This window comes from Myotis yumanensis, unplaced genomic scaffold, assembly GCF_028538775.1.
Source record: "Myotis yumanensis isolate MYYU_CA2020_CCGP unplaced genomic scaffold, mMyoYum1.0.hap1 SCAF_5, whole genome shotgun sequence".
NCBI classification, from domain to species: domain Eukaryota; kingdom Metazoa; phylum Chordata; class Mammalia; order Chiroptera; family Vespertilionidae; genus Myotis; species Myotis yumanensis.
Window position 1 is genome coordinate 81157070 of NW_027223756.1, and position 27343 is coordinate 81184412.

A 27343-nucleotide genomic window follows, 5' to 3' on the forward strand; every position below is an offset into this window, starting at 1 on the left:
GGGAGTCATTGGACACTGAGGACATCTCCTAGAATTCTCCAAGGGACAGAGGCTTACACAAGAGTGTGGAGACACTGAGCATGTCTAGATACATGAGAAAGTGCAGGCATAAGACTGAAGGTCTAATATGCCGAGCCCATGGACATTGGCAATAAGGTAGTGAAGACTTGGGGGTAGGTGGGTAGGGGCTGGGAGGACGAGGGAAACAGGGGGTGAGGAGAGATATGTGTAATACTATCAACAATAAAGAATATGTTAAAAATAAATAAAAATATATATACAATAAAACCATGCCAACAGCAGCTACCAAAAAAAAAAAAAAATGACTGAAGGTCTAGGAAAACCTAGAATGTGGTCTAGACCCATCCAGAGAAGAGAGTCTAACACAGGGGTTTGGAGACACTGAGAATGTATCTAGAGCCCATTTGTGAGTAAAAAATAAAGTTGGAGCTTCGGGCCACTGAGCATATAGTGTAGAATCCAAAAAGTGACACTGAGCCCTGGCCAAGTGGCCCAGTTGGTTGGATCATCGTCCCATGCACCGAAAGTTTGCAGGTTCCATCCCTGGTCAAGGCACATATGGGAAGCAACACATGGATGTTTCTCTCTCACATCAATGTGTGTGTGTTTTCTTTTCTGTCTCTCCCTTCCTCTCTCTCTCTCAAATCAATAAACATATACTTGGATGAGGATTTACTAAATATCTGACAATACCACTGAAGCCTGAGCTTGCTAGACTTGAGGTTGCTGAAACCATGGTCTAGAACCCAGCTGGAAGAGAGCAGACTTTGCTAAGACTCTAGAAAACTGAGAACATGTTCTAGGATCCACATTAAGACAAGGTAACACTGGGAGCCTCGTGGAACTGAGTGCATGGTCTAGAACCTGCCAGAGGGAGAGATGGAGTTGATGATTCCTTATAATAAACAAGAATTGGTCTAGAACCCACTAGTGGAACAGGATAAGATGGGAGGCCTGGTGGAACTGGAAACATGGTCTAGAACCCATCAGAGAGAGGCTCACCCCTGAATCTGGGTCTTGAGAATGTGATCTGGACACCAGGAGGGAAAGGGGGCTCAAAACACAGCTTAGGCATCCAGAATTTAGTCCAGAATATATAAACAGATTTGCAACAAAAACAAAACACAACAAAAACCTGATTTCTCAACTTCATTTCAATCAACTGCCTCTCTTGGTCTCAGCATCTTATTTTGGAGGCAGTCAGGCTGGAGGAGGTAAGGATGCATTTGCATGGGGGATGTGGGACCACTTGCCTGGGTGGAGCCATAGCCACCTCCGTAGTATCTCTGCTCGTTGAGCCAGCGCACAACAGGAGGTACAGAGTCAAAGTCTTTGAGCAGCAACAGAGCCAACAGGGCATAGGATGTGGCCTCCACATTGTAGAGCCTTTTGCCAGGCTCTTCCCAGCGGTTCTTATCTACAAGAGAGAACACCAGCCCCCATGCTCACTGCTCTGTCCAGCCTGGAGGTAGTTCAGAGAAAGCTCAGAAGAAAGACTTGTACTAGACCTCGGTGTTCAGGTGTCCTGGCCCACATTTGTGGCTTTCAGTCTGCTGGTTCCTGCCTTACTCTCTTCCCTCATCAACCTCACTCTTCTGTTTAATTTCTGAACTGCAGCCCCTCTGATCTATGGGAGCAGATTCCCTAAGTTTGCCATGTTCATTCTCACCTCTGAGCCTTTGCATATTCTGTTCTCCCATCTTGGAGCACCTTTTCTCCACCTACCCCTGGTTAATTCTTATCCACCCTGCACAATTTGGCTTCAGTGGCACCCAAGACAGAGTGAGACCCTTCCTTCTATCTCTTAAAGCATCCTGTGCTTCTCCTGTACCAGCACAATGATGCTCTACAGGAATCTGTTAACTCATTTCTTTCCTCAACTGGAACGGGAGGCCACGATGGCAGGGGCTGTGCCATAGTCACTGTGATGTCCCAAGTGCCTAAGAAAGTACTCATGACAGAGACTGTCACAAAGAACCATTCCCTCTCTTCCTGGGCAGAGTTTGACTACATCTCCCAGAGGCCTATGCAGGTAAGTATGGCCACATAACTGAGCTCTGGCTAATGCAATGTGTTGGGCAATTGACAGGGCCCCTTGCATGGCTTGTCTACCTCCCTTGCACAGTCTTCCTGACTGTTTCCCCTTCTGTTTTAATAGAAGGGATTCTGAGGACCTGAGGTGGCATAGCCATGAGAAGATAGAGCCTGGATCCCTGCATCACTGTATACAGGAGAGCTGTCCACCAACTTGGGACACCCGCCCTGTGCTGTTACACAGCAAGAAACCAACTTCCCTGTGTTAAACTACTTCAGTATACATTCAGATATGTTACAGAGGTGAGCATACACCTGATAAGGTGTCATCACTTGAGCCAGTGATTAAGTGCTCACAATGTGCTACTTATTGTGCTAAAATTCCTATGTCATTCTCTTATCTAATCCTAATAACCCTTGAAATAATGGTAATGTTATTAATAATACTAAAGGCAATAACATCAGTGATAGATCTCTTACTATGTGCTAGACCTTCTCCTACCCTCATCACTCCTTTAATCTTCGCACCAATCTTGTGATGTCGATATCGTTTTATACACAATGTCCATAGAGGTTAAGTGGATTGTACAGGATCACACCGTGAGAATGTGCCAGAGGGTGATTTGATTTTGAACTTGAATCTGTCTGATGTCAGAGCCCATGTCCTTGCTCCTGTGTCATAGCAAGTACTCACCAAATATTTGTTGAATCATGCAATGGACCTTTCGTATCACTAACTATGAGGACTTCTTACACCCAGACCCACTCATCCCATCTCAGCTTGGAGCCATGCAGCCCCATTTAAGATGGCCACCCTCAACCCCCAGCCACGTATCTCTCCTTACCCCACCAGGCTGCCTCTCACCTGTGGCTGCATTCAGAAATGTGTTGAGGAGAGGGTCCTCCAGCTTGCCCAACTGGGCCAAGGCATAGCCAGCAATGGCCACAGCATATGGTCTCTTCAAGTTCATGTAGTGTGCTTCAAGGAAGTCTCCAGCCTTATTGATGCTGCCCCCAAGGCTCTATGAGAAAAAGATTGGGTACTCTGGTCAGGTTGGCACTGCTGCCCCAGAGAGCTGACAAAGATCACATAATCACCACTTCCTGGGCATAGGGTTTCTGGCCTTGGTACATATTTGTCTTGGATCTGTCTATTTTTAAGGGTTCCCCAGAGAGTTTTGCCACTGTGCACTGCTCTGTTACTGAGTACCTATCATGTTCCTGGTGCAGTCTGTATACCAATGGTGTGCTAGTAAATACTTAATAACCAGTTGTCTAGTCAGTACAGGAGGTGGGGGTTAGGGGAGCTGGTTTATTGATTGCCAATGACCGTGGTTTAAATACTTCCACCATGGCCAATTTCAAGCTACCAGTGTGACATGCCTTAACATAGAATGGGAAATAGATGCCCCAAATAGGCACCCAGGGTTAGCACACCACTGGGTCCACCCATTATCTAATCATCATCATCATTGTAGCTAACACTTACTATGTGCTAGTCACATATCCACTCATTCAACCTCAAAATCCTACGAGGTAGGTTTTATGTTCATCACCATCCCTACTGCACAGAGGAGAACACTGAGTCCCATGAGATGAGGTGCAGAAACAGATCTGCTTTGTAGTGTTTCCTGATTTTTATAGTGTAAATACAACCATGGCTGATTTCAACCTACCAGCATGGAGTCATTGACTGTAGAATTGGGAAGAGATTATATAGTTTGTCCACTGTATATGTACAACAGACATAAATAACCTCAAGATCATGGATAATGATAAAAGGTAGTGAAATAATTAAGAAGTGATGAGTTTTGAGGGTTTACTACCTTTGTTGTTGTTTTATTGTTTTTTTCTTAATTGGTTTTTAGATGGGTGGCGGGGGAGGAAAAGGGATCAGTTTGTTGTTCCACCTATCTATACATTCATTGGTTGTTTCCGGTATGTGCCCCAACTGGAGATCGAACTGCATCTTGGCATAACGGGATGATGCCGCAACCCACTGACCTACCTGGCCAGAGCTATGACTACCTTTTTTTTATGTGTAGTGTTTAGTCTAATTTATTTAAATGTAAGTTTATATACTTTAATATTTAATAATGATTGTGTTCAACAATCAACTTGCAATATTCCTGTAATACTAACCATTGGTTTTATCAAGCTAATTCCAGCAAGCTCTTTATTTGAACCCCAGCAGTCTAGTTCCACAGCCTATGCCATACTCCGTTATAAGGGTGCTGTGTTGTAGTAGAAAATGTCACTATGTTGTAGTAGAAATTAATCCTTTTGCCTGCCCTCTGTCTCTCCTATATCCACCCTTGACTTTTGTAGGACCTTCTCCTTCCTGTCATTTACATGGCCACAGCGGAACAGTCATATTTGCCCAGGAAGACCTACTTCCTGGTCTCAGCTCATTGATCCAGAAGTGATCACCTGACCCAGGCTGAGACAATCAGAATCCTTTCCTAAGAATCTGGAAGATCTAGTCTTGGGCTAGGAACTTCCCCAAGGAAGACAATTCTGTTCTGCCAGGTAGGCTGGGTGGAAGGAAAGCTGAATTATTGGGCAAAAAGGGCATGAAGGACACAGGAAAGAGGAACAAAGCATCCTGGTCGAGCCCCTAAGATTCCTCTCATCCTTGCACTTGATAAATTCTTAGATTCTTAAAATAATTCCCGCCATCTACAGGGTAGAGCAAAAGTAGGTTTATAGTTGTTTGTACATAAAATAATATTATAAATAATAAATAATAAGACAACAATAAACTCTGTGTTACCCATACTCAACTGTAAACCTACTTTTGCCCCACCCTGTGTTTTTGCATAATGTAGCTCATATGTGTGTTACATCTAGAACAATTTAGAGAGTCCTAGAAAATACAAAAATTATTATACCCATTTTACAGATGCAAACACTGAGGTCCAGGAAGGGCAAGTGCCTGAGGGTTACTATCTAAATTTAGATATGTCTGACCTACTTCCCTAGAGCCAACTCTTTTGTACCATAATTTCTTTCAAATCTGCACATTTGAACCAGAAAGACCTGGGTTCCCCTTGGCCTTAAAAATAACACTTCCTCTCCTCCTTATCTTTTCTGGGGTCCTGAGGAGGAGAAGCAGCTGGTGAAGTTGGGATCCTGGAGTTCCCCACTTGGAAAGCTAAAGATCAAACAACCCACTCTCAAAACCCCAGGACAAAGCAGATGCCACAATTACAGAACATCCACGATGGCTGTGCCTGGGTGTGTGTGGGGGGCAGTGGGGGAGGGTGCGGAGGAGGGCAGAGCAGGGCACACTTACATTGACCTGTCCCTCGCAAATATCTTTAGCCTCCTGCAGCGCGATGAGAACGAAGGCTGTGAGGGACACATCTTTCTCCTCAGCTTCCCTGTAGCCACCCTAGGGTGTGGAGGAAGAAATAAGGATGGGTCACCCATGTGCCTCTCATGCCAACCATCCCCCCCTGTAGGATCAGCAGGGCAGGGCAGGGGTGGGTCTGTCCCCAGTGTCTCACAGGAGGGCCATACTCTAGTATTCATTCATTCACTCATTCTGTAAATGTTGCTGGTGTTGCGGGTAAGATGGTTCCAGCCCTCATGGAGCTCCCTATCTCGCAGGGGAGACAGGCATGAGCCAACCAGCTCATAAACAGATGTATCATTACAAACTGACGAGTGCTACACAGTGGGAATGAATAGCGGGGGGATGGCTTGGTCAGGGCAGTTGGAAAGGTGTCCCCAAGGGATGACAGGTGGAGCCACAATCTGAAGAGTGAGTAAGACTCAACTGTCAAAGAGGGCAGTGGTAACATGCCAGGCAGTGGGAACAGCATGTGCAAAGGCCCTGTGCCTGGGAGCAAGGCTCCAGGCAGTTCAGATGGAGTATGTAGAGGGAAGGCCTGGAGGCTGGAAGCCCAAAAGGTCAGGCTGACGCCGTGGTTCGCTCACTTGAGCACATGTCAGCATTACCTGAAGTCAGGGTATATTAAAACCCCAATTCCTGGGCCCCACCCCCAAAGTTTCTGATTCGGGCATGTGGGATCCAGCCCAAGAATGTCCATTTCTAACAAACTTGCGGCTGATTCTGGTGCTTTGGGCCTGGAGACCAGAGTTTGAGGACCACAATTCTAAGGATTCTCAGATTTAATGAAAGCAACAGGGGTCTAGGGAACTCTCATTTTGTAATGGGCCCTGAGGTCTCTGGTTTTTGCAAAGGAGAAGTGACATTTGTTGCTCCTTTATTTCTCTGTCCATCCCATGCTGGGAATTGGGCAAATGGCAGACAGAGCCTGTCTCCTGTCCATGCGGGGGCACTCAGGCACTCCTCTCCCCCAGCCTGCCCTGAATCCCGCCTCTTACAATCATTTCTTGGTGTATCACAGGCCCATCCTCCTGGAAGACTCCATCAGGTCTCTGCTTCTCCAGGATCAGCCACTTGACAGCCCCACAGATGACTTCGGAGTCAATGGCGATGAGGTTGGCGGCCAGAGAGAAGACCTTGACCACATAGGCCGTCAGCCTGGGGGTGGGCACAGAGCATGAGCCAATTGGCTCTGGGATCCAGTGACTGCCATCCCATCCAAGCAAGGAGCAGAGAGGGCCAGGGCCTGCTCAGGTGTGCTCAGTTTCCTGGGCCAGGTCTCAGGACCCAATGTTGCTTGTAGACAGTGCTTAGTGACGGTAGATCACTCGACTAGTGGGCACCTTGACTCTGAAGGTGGAGGGGTCCAGAGGCACAGGACTGTGTGTGGAAGGCCAGCCTAGAGTAACCCAGGCCAGGGCCCAGGCCTTGCTCAAAGGATGCAGGGCCAAGGATGGGCAGGCTCACCAGGTGCTGGACTTCATATGCAGGAAGGCCGCAAAGGCCTTGTTGGGTTGCCTGAAGGCCAGTTGCTGCGTGTACCCTGCAAGGAAGAGAGACGTGTCACTGGGGGAGCGAGAGCTGAGTGGAGGCAGTGGCTGGTATGGGTATGCCAGGAAGGAGAGAGGCTTAGAGAGAAACAAAGATTCTGTGAAGTGGGGTAAGGAGAGGTTCAGAGAGGATAGAGGGTGCTCAGGACCAGGAGGAATGTCTAGAGGGGAGGGGAGCTTATAGGTTGGAGGGACTCTGAAAAGGTACAGGACAGAGTGAGGAGGAGTAAGGGCTTCTCAGAGGAGAGGGGGTTCAGAGAGAGAAGGGCTCTCAGGGGGGTTCATTGGGAGAGGGAACTCAGAGTGACTAGGGTCTCAAAGAGGGAAGAGCAGGAGGTTTCAGAGAAGGGGCAGGGCCTCATGAGGGGGTGGGGCCTCAGAGGAGGAAGGAGCTCAGAGAGGGGCCTCAGAGTGGGGGCCTCCAATAGGGGAAGGGGACATACCCTTCTTGATGAGATCCAGGGCCTCCTGCCGCTTGTCAATGCCAAACTTGTCCCACTGCTCTGTGTGGTCCAGGTAGTGCACCGCGATGACCGTGGGCGTCACACCGATCATGTTCTGCTCTCCACAGCCCGAAGGGGTCACAATGAGGTGCTTCAGCCGCTCCCCATCAATGGCCTCCTCTGCCATCTGGGCCACTGGTGTCCCTGCAGCCAGGAGGAAGGATGGCGTTCAAGCAATGAGACCCTCTGTGGGGTGTTGAGGGTGGGGGCTGCCCCCAGCCTTCCCAGGCTCCAACCAGCCAGGGCCAAAGAGTCAGAGACAGATGGAGGCATGTGGCTGAAGGGGGCCAGGTGGGTTGTCCCTGGGTCCTCATGTGCCACCAGTGGTAAATAATTCCAGGAACAATGGTCATGAATACGTCTATCATGCTTAATGCCGTTTGCCAAGCTCCCTTCTAAGAGAACACTATATAGCATCTCATTTAATTTTCCCAACAGCCCTTCAAAACAGGTACCGCTATTTGCCTTCATCACAGATCAGGAAACCAAGAGTCACTATCCCAAACCTAAGAGCTCAGAGGTTGCAAGGGGCTTTGCTAGCTCCTTCCTGTGCCTTTTCCTCCCAGTCCTCCATCCTGGGCAATTCGTTCCAGAATTTCTGTTCTTGAACTCTATCACTTCTCATTGAAGCTTCTTTAGCAGCAGAAGCTAAGTACTTCCTGGAGCCTTCTGTGAGCACAAGGAGAGGCTGTTCTAGCACATGAGAAGGAGGGAGGCATCATGGTTCAATATTCCTGGCAGTGATGGAACCGGGAGCCCTCTTGGGGGGTCATGGCTCCCACACCTTCCTGGGCCCCATGGGGTTGGACCAAGGCCGTCTCACCCTGCAGGAGGATCCTGGTTTCTGACTCTGTGTCAGGGACTTGGTCACTGAGGTCTGCAGCCTCGACCTCCACTCGCTGCACACCGTCTGTTGGTGGAATGGGAGACACCCTTGGCACCAGCCTCCTTTCACCAGGCCCTGCACACCACCCAGGCCTCACCCCCACTCCTGCGCTGACTCACTCTGGCCCAGGTGTTGTGGATCCAGTGTCTTAACGGCCACTGTCTTGTTCATTCTGATTCCTTCAGGCTGGACAGTGTTGAGGGAAGGGGGAGGTGGGTGAATAAAAGGACAGACAGAGCCACAGCTGGTCAGCAGGACACTGTTCTGGGGATTACCGTAGCCTAGATGGCATCTGCCAGTCTTAGCTGTGTGACTGGGAGCCAGTAACTTAACCTCTCTGTGTCTCAGCTTCCTTTGTTATAGGGAGAAGGCAATACAAGCATCTACCTCATACTGTGGTATGATTTAATAACAACATTATCAATTAATAATAATAATACAACAAAGCCTTTAAAATCTTCCTATGTGCCTAGAAGCTTTCTTTATTCAGGTTAACTCATTTAGGGTACCGCTATTATCATTCCCATTTTAAAGATGGGGAAACGGGCCCTGGCCGGTGTGGCTCAGTTGTTTGGGCTTGTCCCATACACAGAAAGGTTGCCGGTTTGATTCCAGGTCAGGGCACATGGCCAGGTTCCAGGCTTGATCCCAGGTAGAGAGCATACAGGAAGCAGCTGATGTATATATCACTCTCACATTGATATTTCTCTCTCTCTCCCTCTCCTTTGCTCTCTCTCTCAAAATCAATAAAAAAAATCTTAAAACAAAACAAAACACAAACTTATAAAGATGGGGAAACTGGAGAACAGAGAGCTGAAGTAACTTGCCCAGAGTCACACAGCTTGTAGGACAGAACTGGAGTATGAGCCTCATAAATGCTATCTATGTGTTTTATTTTAAAATTAGATAAATAAATAAATAAAATACTAGTGATCTTGCTTATGAACTTGTTTTGCTTTAAAATATTAAAAAAATGACAACAGGAGATTCCTCAAAAAATTAAAAATGGAACTCCCATTTGACCCAGTAATCCCACTTCTGCAAATATATTCCAAGAAAAACACCAATCAGAAAGAACATATGCACCTCTATGCTCATAGCAGCACAATTCACCATAGCTAAGATTTGGAAATAGCCTAAGTGCCCATCAGCAGATGAGTGGATTATAAAATGGTTGTACATTTACACAATGGAATACTAAGCTGCTATAAAAAAGCAGAAACTTTTACTATTTGCAACAGCATGGATAGTTCTGGAGAGCATTAGGCTAATCAAAATAAGCCAGTTGGAGAAAGATAAATGTCACAAGACCTCACTCATAGGTGGGATATAATGAACAACATAAACTGATGAACAAAAATAGATCCAGAGACTAAGTAACACTGAACAGACAGTCCAACCTCAGAGAGAAGGCAGGGGAGGGAGTGGGTAAGAAATCAACCAAAGGACTTGTATGCATGCATATTAGCATAACCAATGGACACAGACACTGGGGCGGTGGGGGCTTGTCCTGGGGGGCCGGTGTGGTGGGGGCAGTCAATCAGGAAAAAGGAGACATATGTAATATTTTAACAATAAAAACATAGTGATAAAAATATTCACAAGAGAAAAAAAATGACAAAAGCCTTTTACTGATGATTCTCTCTCTTATATTTGAAAGTGTTCCAAACTGTGGGAAACAGTAATAATGTAACTGTTAGTGTATATTTTAAGGCTAAAAATCACAGATAATGGAACATTTGAGATCTTGTCCCCCAACACATGTTAGTCAGTTTGGCTCAATAAACTCATAGAATTTTAAAAAATTTGAAATCACTGGTAAAAACAGAACTTTGCTGCCTGGTCGGTGTGACTCAGTGTTTGAGTGCTGACATATGGAGCAGGAGGTCAGCGTTCCATTCCAGGTTAGGATGCATGGCTGTGTTGCAGGCTGGATCCCCAGTAAGGGACATGCAGGAGGCAGCCAATCAATGATTCTCATCATTGATGTTTCTCTCTTTCTCCCTCTCCCTTCCTCTCTCTGAAATCGATAAAAAAAAAAGACACACATACATTTTCAAAAGTAGAACTTTCCTATATTCTATATTATTCTAAGGTAGAACTTTCCTATATCCCATATCATATATTATTGCTTTATAAAATTTGGTCTGTGAAATATATTTCCCCAAAATATTTAAAGTAAAAACAAAACTCTTATACTGAAATATGCTACAAAATATCATATTTGATGTTAAACTATATTTTAAGGAAAACAATTTTTTATCTTTAATGCTGAGGTTTGGGCACCCCCTTAGAATTTTATGCACAGAAGAATGTCACCCCTGCCTCACATGGCCCTGCTTTCACACTGCTGGGACTCCTGACTTTCCTAAGCTGAACACGGGCAGCATTAGTGTCTCAGAGCCTGGGGCTCCAAACTGAGTTGACAGCACAAGGAGAGCAAGAGTCCCTCCTGAAGGACAAGAGGCAGCAGGTGCCCCAAGGACTCACCACGACCTTCAGGGTCTTCCTTACACCGTCGGTGATGAAGTACCGATAGACAGTGGCCTTGACCTCTACCTCCTGCAGGCCAGTCTTCAGGGGCACAATGACATAAGGCACGGCCAGGGAGGACTTGGGAGGAATGTATACAGTCTGCAGGTGACGCTTCTTGGCAGTGGCCAAGCTGCAGAAGGCTGGATTGTAGAGCATTTCTACTCTCACCTGCCAGGGAGAGAGTATCAGGTCAGGGGCATGTGCCATGGGCCCCCTCTCCAGGTCTCCCCTCGTGCCTCTTCTGCTTCAAGGACCCACCGTGAGCGTATCTTCTTCCCGGTAGTTGTAGAGGACGGCTCGGATCTCCACCTGTTCGTTACGAACCACAGAGTAGGGCAGCCGCAGGTCGATGAAGAAATCTTGCACCACCGTCACCTCATAGGGGTCAGCCACACAGATCCCTGCCCAGGGGAACAGAACATGAGTGTCAGGGGTAGGGGATGGGCAGGGTGGATAGGGTCCAAGTTCAGCTCCAAGTTCCTGCCTGTCAAGGCTTATCCCTGACACGGGAGCTGTCCCGAGCTCAGCTGGTTTTAGTAGAAGCCCATAGACTGGAGAATGTTGATGGTGATGAATTACAAGTGATAGTGGTAGCTGGGAGTTGCCAGGATTTCGTGATTTCTTTTGATTTTTACTCAGAGATAGAGGTGGAGGAGGAAAGCGAGTCAGACTCACTGAAGGGTCCATCTGTGCTCCCCAAAATGGTAGCCCCCAGCCCCGTGCGGTCACTGGGGACTGGAAAGGTGGCTAGCTCAAAGGGGAACTGGATTTCTACTTTTACTTCATTTTAGCTAACTCAGATTTCAACTTCCAAACTAGTGCTTGTGAATATACTGAAATCATATATTGTCCAAGGGTGACTTTTATGGTATGTAAATTATATCCTGATTTTAAAAATGCCATGGGGGCAGGATGGGAGAGGACAATGGGGGAAAAGGGACAAATGTCATACTTTCAACAATAAAGAATTTTTTAAGATGCCCATGGACACAGACAATAGAGTGGTAAAGGCCTGGAAGGGGCGGGTACAGGGTGGAGGGGGTCAATGGGGAAAAGACAAACAAACAAAAGGGACATCTGTAAGACTTTCAACAATGAAGATACATTTTTGAAAAAATGGTGGGTGGCCCCGGCCAGTGTGGCTCAGTTGGTTGGGCATCGTCCTGTGCACCAAAAGGTTGCCAGTTCAATTCTGGTCAGCACACATGCCCATTTGAAGGCTTCTATGCCGGTGGGGGATTGCGGGAGGCTGTTAATCAATGTTTCACTCTCACATCCAGATCACTCTCTCTCTCCCCCTTTTCTTTCCTCTCTCTCTAAAAATTGATTTAAAAATCTTAAAAACATAACAATAAAAATGATGCTTGATTTATTGATTGGAAGACTTTTAAAAGTATGTTCTAACAACTTGAATATGTCAATCTCCTTTTCCAACTGCAAATTTTATGAATCCTAAAATAGAGATCAAAATGTTTCCCATGAGCCTTAGTCGGTTTGGCTCAGTGGATAGAGTGTCAGCCCACGGACTGCAAAGTCCCAGGTTCAATTCCGTTGAAGGGCACATGCCCAGGTTGGGGGCTCAATCCCCAGTGCGGGGGGGGGGGGGGGGGGAGCATGCAGGAGGCAGCTCATCAATGATTCTCTGTCATCAATGATGTTTCTATCTCACTCTCCCTTCCTCTCTGAAATCAATAAAAGTATATTTTAAAAAAATGTTTCCAATGAAAAGCTCACATCATAATTGTGATGCACTCTAAGTATAAAAGGCATACCAGAGTCAAAGGCTTACTAATAGAAGTAAAGTAAGTCATTAAAAATTTTGGTATCTTGCCCGGCCAATGTTGCTCAGTGGTTGAGTGTCAACCCATGAACCAGGAGATCATGGTTTCATTCTCAGTCAGGCCACATGCCCAGGTTGTGGGCTCGATCTCCAGTAGGGGGCTTGCAGGAGGCAGCCAATTGATGATTCTCTCATAGATGTTTCTAACTCTTTCTCCCTCTCCCTTCCTGTCTCTGAAATCAATAAAAACATATTTTTAAAAAATAAGTTTTACTTAAATAATAATTAATTTATTGTTTTAATATTATTATTAATGTGATAGTGGTTTGCAAACTTCTATAAAATGTGGGAATGATAACATTTTGGATATATTTGGGTGAAATAAAATGTATTCCTGAAATCGGTTTCATCATACTCCGTTTTCATGGGGCTACCAGAAATATTACATAACACACCAGCCCACATTACATCTTTTTGTCTCTTCCTTCCTTCCTTTCCCCTTCCTTCCTTCCTTCCTTCCTTCCTTCCTTCCTTCCTTCCTTCCATCTTAACTTCCTTCCTTCCTCCCTTCCAACTTTTCTTAAAGGCACTATTATTATAAGGACTTTACATATATTCACACATAACAACCCTCTCAACAATGCTTTGAGTACATGCTATTAATATGTCCATTTTATGGAGGAGCACAGAGAGGTTGAGTAACTTTTTTTTTTAATCCTCACTCGAGGATAATTTCCCATTGATTTTTAGAGAGAGTGGAAGAGAGAGAGAAAGACAGAGAGAAATATTGAAGTGAGAGAAACACATCAATCGTTTGTCTCCTGCATGCGCCCCAATGAGGGCCTGGGCTGGGGAGGCACCTGTAACTGAGGTACATGCCCCTGACCAGAATCGAACCTGGGACCCTTCAGTCCACAGGCCGATGCTATCCACTGAGCAAATCGGCTAAGGCGAGGTTGAGTAACTTAATTAAGGCCACACAGTGGCTCCTGCGGAGTCATACTGGAGTCCCAGGCAGAAGGAAACTATGTGCCCCTGTGTAAATGCCCAGGTTTTGAGCTCCATCCCCGGTAGGGGGCGTGCAGGAGGTGGCCCATCCATGTTTTTCTCTCAGGGATCTCTCTCTCTCTCTCTCTCTCTCCCCCCCCCTTCCACTCTCTCTCAAAATCAATAAAAACATATTTTTTTTAAATAAGAGAAATTGGCAGAAATTTTCAATTCCTTCAATTGAAAACAAGATAAGCAAAGGAGCAAAATTTTAAAATCTTGAAGTCAGAAAAGTAAAATGATAATGAAGTTTAATTTATTATATATTATAACTAAACAAAATGAGAATACAATATAATAAATTCTGGCTGTGGTATAAATAAAATATTTACACTTAATTTTATGAGTTTTAATACACCTGCCTTTTAATGTTTTAATATTTTTTGACAAATTTAACCTTTAAATTATACATAGAACCTGCCCTGGCTCTGGTCTCTGTTTAAAATTGGGATATTTTGTTCACCATAGATTATTTTGTACTCACTTTTACTTTAAAAACTACTGCAGTGGGATATTACTTACCTTGATGACTGACTTCTTGGCACCCACTTACATTTTGCACTAGAAGTCGGGGCCTTCCTTCCCTCACCCCTCCCGGCCCTGCTGTAAACCATCCCCATTTCGCTAGAGCTCTTCGGGTCTCACTCCAGCTGTGGGTGACCGGGGACAGGTAACCTTTTTGTCACGCTTCCCAATCTGACCACCGATGTTTCAACCCCCATTTCATCCCGCTTCCTCCTCTTTCTTAATCACTTTACCCACTATCATGCCGACAGCACCTCCTTAAAAGTTTTTGTGGTTTCGAATTATTCTGTACGATACTGCAATGGTGGACTCATGTCATGAAACATTAGGCCAAACCCATAGAATGTACAACACCAAGAGTGAATTCCTACTGTCAGCTATGAACTTGGGGTCTTCACAATTAATTATAACAAATGCACCCATCTGGTGGGGGATGTTGACAGTGGGGGCCGCTGTTCATTTGGTTGGGAGTAGCAGAGGGTATATAGGAAATCTCTGTATTTTTTGCTCAAATTTTTAAAATATATTTTTTTATTGATTTCAGAGAGGAAGGGTGAGGGACAGAGAGCTAGAAGCATCAATGATGAGAGATAATCATTGATCAGCTACCTCCTGTACGCCCCCTACTGGGTATCAAGCCTGAAACCTGGGCATGTGCCCTGGCCAGGAGTTGACCCGCCACCTTTTGGTGTACATGACGACGCTCCAAACAACAAGCAAAACTCTGCAGGGCCTTTCTGCTCAATTTTGCTATGAAATTAAAACTGCTCTAAAAATAAAATCAATTTAAAAAATAAAAAGCACTGGCACCCACGATCTGGACTCTGATGCACCCACCCCACCCAGTAACCAGGGGGTAGAGTGTCAGCCACCAAGAAGCAGAGGAGCTTTGGGATGGATGAGAAGCGGAAAATGCCCAGTAGTCCTGGGGCGCTGGGGCCTGCGAAGCCACCACCTCACCTTTCCTGTCGGACAAGCTCACAGCCATGATCTCCCAGGTGGTGATGGAGTCTCTCAGAAACACCTTTATGGTCTTGGAGGAGACTCTAGGAGGAGAAATGGGGGCCTTAGGAGAAGATGTGGTGGAGGGGAGAGCAGGTAATGAGGGGCCCCAAGGGCAGGTTGGAGGTGTGGGTGTGGGTACGTGGAGGTTTTTCTAGGTTGGGTTGTGGAGTTCCACTATGATTCCAGAAAACAGAGGAGGTAGGTGTGCATGCAAATTAAATGTTCTGGTCCTGAGTGTTGGTAGGAAGTGCCTGGGGGTGGGTTGGAATGAGGGGTGCCCCAGCCTTACCCATTTTTCTCTGGATCCTTTAACTCCTCGATGTTCCACAGCCAACTCTCAGGGAACTGGCTTCTGGAAACGATGTCTTCTTCCGGAATGATCTCATCCTCCTCACCTGGGCAGGTGGGGGGCAATCTGGGTTTAGAGCAGACCCACTTCCCCTGCTGGTAGATACCCATCTCTACAGCCCTGGAGGGGTTCCTGGCAGCCAAACACACCCACGGACAAATGATGACTTGTCTGTAAGTTAAAGGCCCCCTTTGAGGGCTCCTGCCTCCATAAAATGTTAAAAGTCATATTTTATACAAGACCGTTGGTATAAAGGCAAGGATAATCCAGGCTAGGTTATATTCATTTCCTCTGATTTCCAAAGAATCAAAAGCATTGTCATAAGCTTCTAAAGGTATCCTGACCCCTGGCACAGTGCCTGCTGCATCAGAAGTGACGTTGGTCATGAGAGTAACCAGGTGAGCAGAGAGTCTGGACTGATGGAGACCCTGGAGGCCTCTACAGGCAGCTGGGCACCATCAGCAAGTGAACACAGCTGGGCTGGGCTAGGGCTCACCCCTGGCTGGGCTCTCCTCAAAAAATGGTGGACAGGCTTTAACTTGGCTCTGTGTGTGTCTAACAACAAAGTAGGTGGAATTGCACAGATGCCTAAATCCATTCATGCTCTGGGATAATCCACCAAAGTGCCTTTGGCAGTACTAACGTTTCAGTGATGGCGAACTTATGACACGCGTGTCAGAGGTGACACGTGAACTCATTTTTTTTTATTTTTCTTTGTTTAATGGCATTTAAATATATAAAATAAATATCAAAAATATAAATCTTTGTTTTACTATGGTTGCAAATATCAAAAAATTTCTATATGTTATAGGGCACCAGAGTTAAGTTAGGGTTTTTCAAAATGCTGACACGCCGAGCTCAAAAGGTTCGCCATCACTGGTTTAAGCCATCCTCTGTCTCACCTCCACTTGACTAAATCATACACAACACTGAGAAATAAATCTCCCTGTGGTGTAAACTACAGCCCGGCAGATCAAAGTTTGGTCTAACTTCCTCTTTGCAGAGGAAAGTCACTGTCAGGAGTAGAAAGCGGCCTGCCTAGTTGTCATCATTTCCAAAGAGATTGAAGATACAGAGTCTTTTGCTCACGTGTGTTGGGAATCTTTGTGTCTTTTGTGGGTGGAGGGGTGAAGGGGATGCGAGGTTTCCAACTAAAAAAAATTAGAAATATTTCTCCACTTGGCAACAGCTGCCTAAGCCCCACCCCCTCAAAGTACACAGGCTCACAAAAATCACATGTTACCACTGGGGGTTGGACAGATGGGAGGAGGCTAAAGGGACACAACCAGACACACCAATGCAATGTGTGATTCTGAACTGGGTCCTTTTCCTAAAAAGTGGCAAAGTTTGAGTGGAGTCTGTGAATTACATGGTGGAAAGGAATCCATGTTAATGCCCTGATGCTGAGCATTGTGCAGGGGTGTTTAGGAGAATATCTTTCCTGCCAAAAAAATCCTCACTAAACTATTCAGAACTCTGGGGGCATCAAACAGCTCAAGCGGGGAAAGGTGTCAAACCCCACAAGTTTGTAAGTTAAAGGCTGTTTAAAGAAAAAAAGATCATTATTTTTGCATTTGTCGGCAAGCCACTGGACAAGTTTCCCAATCTTCTTTAGGTTTTAAGCAAAGGTATTCTTTTTTGTTGCTTTTCATCCTGTAATTGATAACGTAATTTCCCTCAATTTCACAAGCTGCTCGCACTTGCCTTTGCTCTTGGAAGCAAATTTGATGCACACAATTTCCAGTCCCCAGTGATGGGCGCCTCCCCCTCCCACCACCACCAGCCCTCAGGCAGGGCCCCCCAGGCCACAGGACTCACTCCTGGCCAAGACCATGGCGCTGTTCCGGCTGTGCTCCAGCCGCTGCTGGGTGATGTAGTTGCAGCAGTCCAGGAAGGCGTCCCTGCAGGCCTTGTCCTGGAGGATGAACTGCGCCCTGCGCTGGCACGGGTACTTCATGGGGTTCTCCCGCATACCGTCCTCACAGCACTTGCGCAGCTCCTTGCTGGGGTACTTACCCGCTGTGGGAACACCCCCCGCTCCCAGTCAAGTCCCCACAGGGCCTCACAGGGAGGACCTGCCCAGGTTCAGGCCATCCCCTCCTCCCACTTTGCTGGGATCTCAGTGGACAGGGTGCAAGGGTGGGGGAGGCAGATGAGGGCTCCCACCTTTGCCCTTCCTCTTCTCCATGAGCTGCACTGAGCGGCGGCGCCGGGTGGCTGGTTTCGGGCATGCCAAATCTGAGGGGCAGGTGGACGGAACAAGATGGATTAAGCACTGACTGCCTGTCCATGGTTTACTCCTCACAGTAGCTGCGAGGTGGGAGTGTTATTGCTCCCATTTAACAGATGTAGACACTGAGGCTGAGAGAGGAGAACGATTTGCTAGTGGGTAGTAGAGGCAGGACTGACACCAGGGTCCCGGATCCTATCTTGGAGGTCGACGTGCTGCCCCTCCCTGGGTGTCCAATGGCCGACTCCTCACCTGACCGCTGCTCGGTCTGCAGGGTTTTGCTGGTCTGGAAGGCCAGCCCGGCATCCGTAAAGACACCTGCATAGTTCTTTCCACTGCCCGGTGTGCAGCCAATGTCTGCCTTCTCCACTGTGTCCCAGATCTGCAGGGTGGGGAGGGGGTCGAGGACAGGCTGAGGCCAGGCCACCACCAACGCATCGACCCAACCTCACTTCCATCCTCATCCCGGCCCCAGACTCTCCCCAGTGGATGATCGGAGTGTGCTGCTGTGGGACTCAGAGCTGTGCCCATTACCATGACTGTCCCCAACTTAGACCCTATCCATCCACATTTCCATCTGCAACTTGAACTTCAACCCAACCCCATGTGTGTGTCCATTTTGACCTCTGCACTCGACCCACACTCAACCTCACATCACTGGTTGTCCCCAGCGCCATTCCCACCTCAACCCAACGCCATCTCTTTGCCTTTTTTACCCAAACTCAGTGACATGGGAGCATACCGTTTTCTGAGTCAACCTGTTCTTCTTATTCAGCACAAACACGCCCTTGTCCACGGCCACCAGCCCCACTCGAGCCCCCTGGTTACCCTCAATCTTGAGCAATATCTGTTGTCCAGGTAGATGCTGACGCTTTTCCTCCTTCATGGCACTTTTCACCACCAGCTGTGAGGAGGTGGGAGGGGCAGGAGGGAGAAGTCAGCCCAGCACGGCCCCAGCCTTCATCGGTAGAGGACAGAAGGGGACCTGGTCTGGTCTGGAAGGAGAGAAAGGTGCAGACAGAGAGAGAAGAAGGGAGACGCACAAAACCAGCATCAGGTAGAAAGTCAAGGAAAGAGAAAATTGAAAGCAAGAGAAATACTGAGAGTAATTCAGGGAAGAAAACAAGATGGAAAAGGAGAAGAGAGAGGCAGGAACTCTACAAGCAGGGGAGAGAAATGGGTTCAGAAGGACAGACAGAGGCAGAGATAGAGAAGCCATTGCCGGGCTGAGAGTCACAATATGGGCACAGAGACTCAGCAATGCTTACCGTGCCCACACACGAATCCTTGACATCCAGCCACACGGAATCAGCCACCACCTCCCTCTGGCTTCCTTTCTCCAGTGTATAATAGGCCACCAGGCGGAAGGAAGGAATAAACTCTGCCGTGATGGTCAGAGGCAGCACCACCAGGACCTGGCCGGGCTCTCGAACCTGGCGTCCCACCTTCAACAGCTTCCCCTTGTTCATGATCTTGGGAGACAGGGTGGCAGAAGGATCAGGAAGACAGGAGGGAGGATGGGAGGATCTGGAATGGGGTAGGGCTCTGAGGGCTGGAGAAGTGAGGAGGGGGGAGAGCTTGGGGTTGTAGGAAGCCACGCACCAGGTAGGTGAAATATCGGACATTGGCATCCTGGCCGGCGTCCAATTGCACATTAAAGTTGACATTGAGCGAGTCCCCTGGCTTGAGCTCTGTAGCGGGCACTGACAGGTGCAGGTAGTTGTTGGAATTATACATCGTACTGTAGGGTAGGGCCTGCATTTGATTGGAAGCCTGTCGCCCCTCCGGGAGGCCCTCCTTCATTGTGCGTACCTGAGCAGGAGACAGGGATGTATGCTGCCGACCTGAGAAGTCCATGTCCTAACCCCCAGCACCTGGCAATATGGCACCTTGTATGACAAGAGGGACTTTGCAGATGGGATGGAGTTAAGGATCTGGACATGGGAAGACTATTTTAGGTTACCCAGGCACGCTAATGTCATGACAAGGGTCCTTATAAGACATCCATGAAGATGACAGGAGGCCCTGTGTAAATGGCAGGAGGACCCTCTATCCAGATGGCGGGACCCCATGTGCAGACAAGACTCCTCTATGCAAATGAAACACCTCTATGTGAATGGCAAGACCCATTTATGCAAATGAAAGGACCCCCGCTATGCACATGGTAAGAGCCCTTTGTACAATCATTAGAAGCTGCTGTACAAATAAAGTCCTCTGTTTCCCTGGGGTGGGGTCCTGCTGGTGCAGACTCACAGTGATCAACAGGGGCTTCAGGCTCTTGTGTGTGTTGATGGTGAGCTTAGCCAGGCCATCATCACGGGTCACAGAATTCACTTGATTGGAGCCCTGAGTGGCCACGGGGATGCGGCCGGCCGGGGAGCCATCGGGGTTTGTCACGTACACCTGTGGGTGCAGGGAAGGGTGGAGGGGTTTCAGCAGACACAGAGACATGGCCAGTGCTCAGGAGTGGGGTGCAACCATGCTCTGGGTCTCACCATGAGGTCAAAGGGCATGGCGGGTTTGAAGAACCTGGGCGTCTTGGTGAAGTGGATCTGGTAGGGGGAGGTCACGATGGGGATCCCGCTGCGCTCTGCCTCCACCATGTCGCTGCCTGAGGAGGCCAGCTGTGAGGGTGGGCTCCTGGGCCACCCTTCAGGCCAGGCTTCCCCCTGCATTGGACCCTGCTGCCTTCATATCGGACCTCCCTCTCAGACGGGGCCTCTATCGTAAGACTGACCCCATCTTCATTCTGGGCCTCCTCCCTCAGTTGGGCCTCCCCTCTCAGACTGGACTGCATGGAGGAACTGAGCCTCTGCCTTCCGCCCAGGCCTCACCTGATTGTAGGATGACGGTGACAGACACATACAAAGACTTTCCCACTAGGGCAGCTTCTCGAGGGGGCTGCGGAGCCGCACTCAGCAGAACATCTCGCTTCAGCACAGCCTCTCCAGTGCCATCCTCGATCTGGGATAGGAAATGAGGGCTCAGAGTAGGTGGGACTCAGGAGGGAGGGATTCAGAGAGTGAGAGGGAAGGGTTCCGAGTGGAGGAAGCTCTGGGGGCCCCTAGTAGGTACCACAACACGGGTGAGTGACTGGGACAGTGAAATCCTCTGGTCACCATCCTGGACCCCAAAGATGACGAAGGCTGTTCCTTCCACATTCTTCCCATACAAGAACCTGTGTAGACAGGAGAGTCTCAGATTCTCCTTCCTGAAAAGCTGAGCCTCCCCCCAAACTTCCACTGGCCACGGAGAGGACCCAGAATCCCCAGCCCCTCACCTGACCCTCACCAGGCCCTCACCCGACCCTCACCAGGCCCTCATCTGGACCCACCTGAATCCACCAGAATCCCCAGCCCCTCACCTGATCCACCAGAATCCCCAGCCCCTCACCTGACCCTCACCAGCCCCTCACCTGACCCTCACCAGGCCCTCACCCGACCCTCACCAGGCCCTCATCTGGACCCACCTGAATCCACCAGAATCCCCAGCCCCTCACCTGATCCACCAGAATCCCCAGCCCCTCACCTGACCCTCACCAGCCCCTCACCTGACCCTCACCAGGCCCTCATCTGGACCCACCTGATTCCTCACCTGGTCCCTCATGCAGGCCCTTACCTGGCCTCTCACATGACACCTCTCCTGACCCCTCACCTGACCCTCTCCTGGCTCCTCACCTGGCTGTGATGGTGACCTCCAGGCCCTTAGGGTCATCGATGTAGTAGAATTTCTCTGCAGGCTCTATTTGGACCTCAAAACTAGGCAGCACTGCGGTGGCGGGGGAGGTTCGGGGGAGAGAGGCAGCACTGTGAGGGGCCAGCACTTAGCCCAGCATTATGGGGCCCACACCCTGGCTCCCTCCTTCTCTTACCATATTCCTTCACCTCAAACTCAGCTGAGAAGACCTGCTGTGGTGAATCTTCATAGTGGGCTTTTATCTTCCACTGCCCCATGCTGTGGGGAAGGCAGGTGAGTGATCTGGTCAGACCTGGCAGCCCCCCACTCCTTCTCCTGGGATAGGGGAGCCCCAAACCCACTCCTGGAGAGCCTGACATACTTACTTGACCAGCTCGGGGATGTTCCAAGACAAGGGCAAGATGCCAAAGTGGTTTTGAGAAGAGAGGGGGTCCCGCTTAATGGGAATGCCTTCAGGCGTCTGTAGAAAGACAGGGAAGGGTGTGGTTCTTCAGAGCAGGCTTAGCCCCTTGGCCCTCCTCTCCCACTCTGTGTCTGGACACTCTCTGTCATGTCTACAGCAGTAGCAGCTAAGAACGTCGACCTGAGTTGGACAGCCTGGGTTCAAATCCCACTGTGCCACCTACAAGCTGTGTGACTTGGGCAAGTTACTTAACTTCTCTGTGCTCAATGTGCACATGTGAAAACAGGAGATAAATACAGCCCCTCTGTCTTGGGACATTGTTCATGTGAGCAGGAGCTCATTATTATGAGTGTTCCCCTAATATTAAGAATCACTAGAATGTATTGCCTACTTTTGGGCTGAGCATTTGATTTGTGCTAAGCCACACGTAATTGCTCTGTTCAACCTTTTATCCTACAAGAATAGCAATCTGGTGTACACATATATTATTTCATTTCTTGTCAACAGTTAAACATCAGGAGACACCACATAGAAATCTGGTTCTCTGGCTTCTCTTGGAAACCAGGGTAATTGGATAATGCCCGCTGTTGGCCCAGGTGACATTTCGCTTCTTCCTTTCTCCCTCCCTGACTCCTTTCTCCCATCACTTTGTATTAAGCCCCACTATATGCCAAGCACTTTTTTGAATTCAGGAATTAGGCCCTGAACAAACAGATAAAAACTCTTTCCTGTAGCCCTGGCCAGTTTGGCTCAGTGGATATAGCGTCGGTCTGCAGTCTGAAGAGTCTTGGGTTTGATTCTGGTCAAGGGCACATGCCCGGGTTGCGGGCTCAGTCCCCAGTAGGGGCCATGCAGTAGGCAGCTGATCAATGATTCTCTCTCATCATTGATGTTTCTATTTCTCTCCTTCTCCCTTCCTCTGTGAAATCAATAAAAAAATAAAACTTTAAAAAACCCTCTTTCCTGTAGGGAATTGAGATTCCACAGTGTTTGGTGGAGGGGGCAAGTAATAAATGAGTAAATCCAGTTTACAGGATGCCAAAAGGATGGCAGGGAGAGAGAGTGGAGTGCATGTGTGGATGGGAGGGGGCTGAAAATTTATAGGAGCTCAGAAAGGCCTCACTGTAAAATTGGGGCATTGGTGACATCTGAGCAAAGTCTTGAAGGAGTTAAAGGGCAAGTAGTATCCGTATTTGGAGGAAGACCATTTTCTGGGCCGAAAAAACAACCAGTGCAAAGGTCCTGGGGCAGGAGAGTCTGCCTCGTGTGTCAGAGGAACAGGGAAGAGCCTGTATGGCTGGAATAGAGTGAGTGAGAGGGAGAGTGGGAGGAGCTAACGGCAGGAAAGGGACAAGGGAGGTCATTCAGGGCCTTGTAGGTCACGGGGAGGACTTGAGTTTGTTTTTTTTTGTTTTGGTGTTTGTTTTTTTTAAATATGGAACACTTCATGAATTTCCGTGTCATCCTTGCCCAGGGGCCATGCTAATTTTCTCTGTATCGTTCCAATTTTAGTACATGTGCTGCTGAAAGGAGCACAGGGCTTGAGTTTTGTTTTGTTTTTAATATATATATATTATTGATATCAGAGAAGAATGGAGAGTGAGAGAGAGATAGAGAAACATCAATGATGAGAGAGAATCACTGATTGGTTGCCTCCTGCATGCCCCACACAGGGGATCTAGCCTGCAACCTGGCCATGTTGCCCTGACTGGAACTGAACCTTGACCTCCTGGTTCATAGGTAGACACTCAACCACTGAGCCAGGCCTTGAGCTTTTATCTGGAGGGAGGGAGGAGTCCTGGAGGCCTGGGAGCAGAGGAGGGCCTGGACCTGACTCAGGGGCTCACAGGCGCCTCCTGGCTCAGTAGGCGGAACAGACTCCTACCCAGCATTATGTAACTACTCCAATCTTCAGATGACAAAGCTTAGGCTCAGGAAGGTGAATGACCTGGCCAGAGTCACAGGGACCAGGGGTTTATCTGGAGGTGGAATTCACAGGTGCAAGCATTGACCCATGCTGGCTCCCTGGGTCCCCACCCATCTCTAGGCCTCTGTGTTTGTGCCTCTATCTATTTTTTGCTTTAGGGCAAGCAAGCATGTCAAACTCGGGGCCTGCAGGCTACATGCAGCCCACTAAGAATATTTTTGTGGCCCAGCCAATATAACGGTATATAAGAAATGTTTTAATAAAAATTTCGTAACTTAATTTTTACAATATCCTGCTATACATAATTATTAATAATGAACTACAACATTTGCTAATGACTGATTACCATAATCCTGTTGCATTCACGTGCAGGAGCACCATTTCGCTCCACTAACAGCAAATATTTTAGCAGCCCATTGCCACATCATTAGTCTTGGACTGACTTGTTTGGTGTGCACAACAGGAAATATTTTGCTTTCGGAGAACAAGAAAAATAGGTTTGTTTGCATTACGCTTATTAATTTGTGCAGTTATTCAGTGTCTGGTAAGTTAATGTTCAAAAAATATTAATTTTTATTAAAATGTTCCCTTATTTTATGTTAATGATTACTCATTTATTTCAGCCCTTTGTATTCAGCATGTCTCTATCGAAATAAACCTATGTTTCTATGAAAATTGAAGCTTTTGTTTTTTTGCGACCCACATACACTTACACCTTGTTTATTTGGGCCATGTTAGCCTTTTGAGTTTGACATGCTTGCCTTATATGTGTTTTCCGATGGTCTTAGGCGACCCCTGTGAAAGGGTCGTTTGACCCCCAAAGGGGTCGCGACCCACAGGTTGAGAACCGCTACCTTAGAGTCTTTCCTAGTGCCTCTTTCTCTGTCTCTGACTCTCTCTTAGTCTCTCCTTGAGTCTCTACCCCAAGTGTGTCTGGGGGCCCGGCTGCCTGGTACCTCAATGCTGACGATAACCGTTCGGCCCACAGGAAGCAGCTCATTGTCCACAGTGAAGATCCGGTAGAGGACTGGGAGGGGGCAGGAGAGAAAGGGACAACTCAGTGAGGCCCTGCCCCTCCCAATGACCCAGCCCCAGCCCTCTGAGCCACCCACCAGCCCCTTACCTGTGGAGCCTGGGGTGTAGATGGTCTTGTCTGTCTGGATGAAGAGATACCCGCTCTGAAAGCTGACTAGCACCACCTTCTCCACTGGCGGGGCATTCCCAAAGGCCGCCTGGACACTCACAAACTTGTTCCCCTTCTGTGATTTTAACTCCTTGCTGGCGGGGATCTAGGCATGGATGGGGGAGGGCGTGAGGAGGGGTCTCCTCCAGGGCCCCTTGCCCACCGTCCAACCTCTGAGCCTTCGGCTGGGTCCACATCTGCCCCTCCTCACAACAGAGCCTGCCCCTCACTGCTGCCTGGTCTCTCTGGTTTGCCCGGGTTTGGGGGGAGGAGGGTACTCAGAGAGGGGCAAGGACAAGAGACAGGCTAGGAGTCAGAGAGAGGAATGGAAAGGGGATCAGAGAGGGGGCTCAGAGGATGGAGGGCTCAGTAGTGGAAGGGGGCCCAGAAAGGGGAGGAGACTCAGAGAGGAGAGGGGCTTGATGGAAGAGAGGGCTTGGAGGGGAAAGGGTTCCGAAAAGAGGGGTATAGAGATTGTTGGCTTGGAAGTGAAGGGGCTCAGGGTGAAGGAGGGGCTCAGGAGGGGGCGGGGCCAATAAAAGGAGGGGCCCAAATGGGGAGGGGAATGAAGGAGGGGAAGGGCTGCCCTGTCTGGTGTTGCTCAGTTGGTTGGAGCTTGGACCTGTGCACCAAACATTCCCCAGGTTTAGCTCCTGATCAGAGAACATACCCGGGTTTCAGGTTTGATTCCCCAGCCAGGGTGTGTACTGGGGGCAACTGATCATGTTTCTATCCACATCGATGTTTCTCTCTCTCTCTCTCTCTCTCTCTCTCTCTCTCTCTTTCTTCTTTCCTCTCAGAAAGGGCTGAGGAAGGGGCAGGGCTCATAGGTGAGGTTCTGGAATGGGGAGAAGACCCATAGGGGGCGGGGCACCCACGGGGCGACTCCAGTGTGCACCCACCTTGATGGTGACGGTGCTCAGGTAGCCATTGGCGCTGTTCAGAATGGTGTCCTCGCTGGACAGCACCTGCTTCTTAGCTGGGAAGTCGTGTACTGTAACCTTGACAGGAATGTTACCTGCCCCACCGTGGGCCTCCAGCACCACCGTCTCCTCATTCTCCAGCCGCAGGATGTTGGGGGTGATTATAGAGTACCTGCAGGAGGAGTCCGAAGGGTCATCCCAGGGACCCGACATTCCAGCCCGCATGGGGGTCTCCCCAGTCCCTGGTACTGCAGATCCCATCGACCCCTGAACCTCAAAACCAGAACCAGCAAGTCCCCTAATTATTTAGACTTCCAACACCACAGTTGGGGAACCCACTTACATACCCCTGAAACCCTGATCCCTAAATCTTTAAACACCCTAAGTCTCTAAACACCCAGACCCTCAGGCACCCCAACTATACATACCCAGACTCACATATACCAAATCTTTGAAATCCAAATCCTTGAACACCCCAAGCCTCTACCTAAACCTTTATCACCCAGGCCTATAAACACAACTAAATCCACCCCCTCCCTCAGCCAACATAACTCCACGCCACAGCTCTATACACATTGAACCCCATAAATCCGGAAACTGCAAACTCCCAAATCATGTAAAGTCAAACCACCACATCCACAGAATCCCCAAACACCACCTGCACTCTAAACCTACAGACCCCCAGCTTCATAAACATCCACACACCCCTCTACACAACGCCTGAATTTCACAAACACCCAACCCATAGACTCTCAAACTCACAGGCAGCCCCATCTATTAGCATTCCACCCACTAACTCCTCCACAGGCATAATGCACCCTGAATTCTACAAGGACCTGAACCCACAAATGCCCACTTCACCTCAGAAGTTGCCTTGCTTAGGGTAGGGTCATGACTACTCACATGGGGTCCCCCAGGGCCAGGGGGAGACTGCTCAGCAGCAGCAGTAGCAGGCTGGGACCTGAGGCAGGCCCCATGGTACAGGGACAGTGGAGGGACAGAGGGACAGAGGGACTGAGGGTCGGAGGGAGAGGACAGGGAGGACTGAGGAGAGGCTGCTGGAGGCCTCCTTTTATCTGGCTCCCGCCTTTCCCCCACTCAGCCCAGCCCTCTACTCCCCATGGCCTCTCCCCTCCCTGGGGCTGCCCCAGATTTCTCAATAACGTTTCCTAAGTTTTTTAATCCCCTGGGCCAGCAAGTCCTGGGTAAATAACCTGAGGGCCTGTCCTCCTCCAACAGGAGCACAAGTGCCCCCTGCCCTGGCCTTCCTCAGGGACAAGGCCATTGGGTGAACAGGGACCTTTCCCTGTTACACCCACATTGTAGTGGAGGAACCCTGAGGGAAAAGGACCCCCTCCCCTCAGAAATCTGGGTCTGGCCCAGTCCAGTTT

At 48.7% G+C, this 27343-nt stretch overlaps 1 protein-coding gene and 1 non-coding gene across 2 annotated transcripts in view; both read right to left on the bottom strand.

The window, feature by feature from the left end:
- Positions 1-26992, bottom strand: part of LOC139010903 (complement C3-like) — a 33257-nt gene extending 6265 nt beyond the window's left edge. Inside the window, exons 1-29 of the mRNA XM_070415957.1 lie at positions 26856-26992; positions 25932-26124; positions 24970-25135; positions 24803-24873; positions 21882-21976; positions 21692-21774; positions 21498-21588; positions 20896-20998; positions 20655-20784; positions 20316-20431; positions 20074-20223; positions 19423-19632; positions 19089-19292; positions 18563-18724; positions 18073-18202; positions 17757-17828; positions 17409-17609; positions 15531-15636; positions 15197-15282; positions 11143-11285; positions 10840-11052; positions 8469-8535; positions 8287-8373; positions 7404-7607; positions 6878-6953; positions 6409-6568; positions 5351-5449; positions 2921-3077; positions 1275-1438 (exon numbers count right to left, since the gene is read on the bottom strand). Coding sequence (XP_070272058.1) covers positions 1275-1438; positions 2921-3077; positions 5351-5449; positions 6409-6568; positions 6878-6953; positions 7404-7607; positions 8287-8373; positions 8469-8535; positions 10840-11052; positions 11143-11285; positions 15197-15282; positions 15531-15636; positions 17409-17609; positions 17757-17828; positions 18073-18202; positions 18563-18724; positions 19089-19292; positions 19423-19632; positions 20074-20223; positions 20316-20431; positions 20655-20784; positions 20896-20998; positions 21498-21588; positions 21692-21774; positions 21882-21976; positions 24803-24873; positions 24970-25135; positions 25932-26124; positions 26856-26929 — 3813 coding nt within the window. The 5' untranslated portion in view covers positions 26930-26992. The remainder of the gene's footprint in view (positions 1-1274; positions 1439-2920; positions 3078-5350; positions 5450-6408; positions 6569-6877; positions 6954-7403; positions 7608-8286; positions 8374-8468; positions 8536-10839; positions 11053-11142; positions 11286-15196; positions 15283-15530; positions 15637-17408; positions 17610-17756; positions 17829-18072; positions 18203-18562; positions 18725-19088; positions 19293-19422; positions 19633-20073; positions 20224-20315; positions 20432-20654; positions 20785-20895; positions 20999-21497; positions 21589-21691; positions 21775-21881; positions 21977-24802; positions 24874-24969; positions 25136-25931; positions 26125-26855) is intronic.
- LOC139011804 (U6 spliceosomal RNA) lies at positions 23349-23455 on the bottom strand. Its single transcript, XR_011471637.1, has one exon. It is a non-coding gene; the product is annotated as a U6 spliceosomal RNA (small nuclear RNA).
- Positions 26993-27343: the final 351 nt, after the last annotated feature.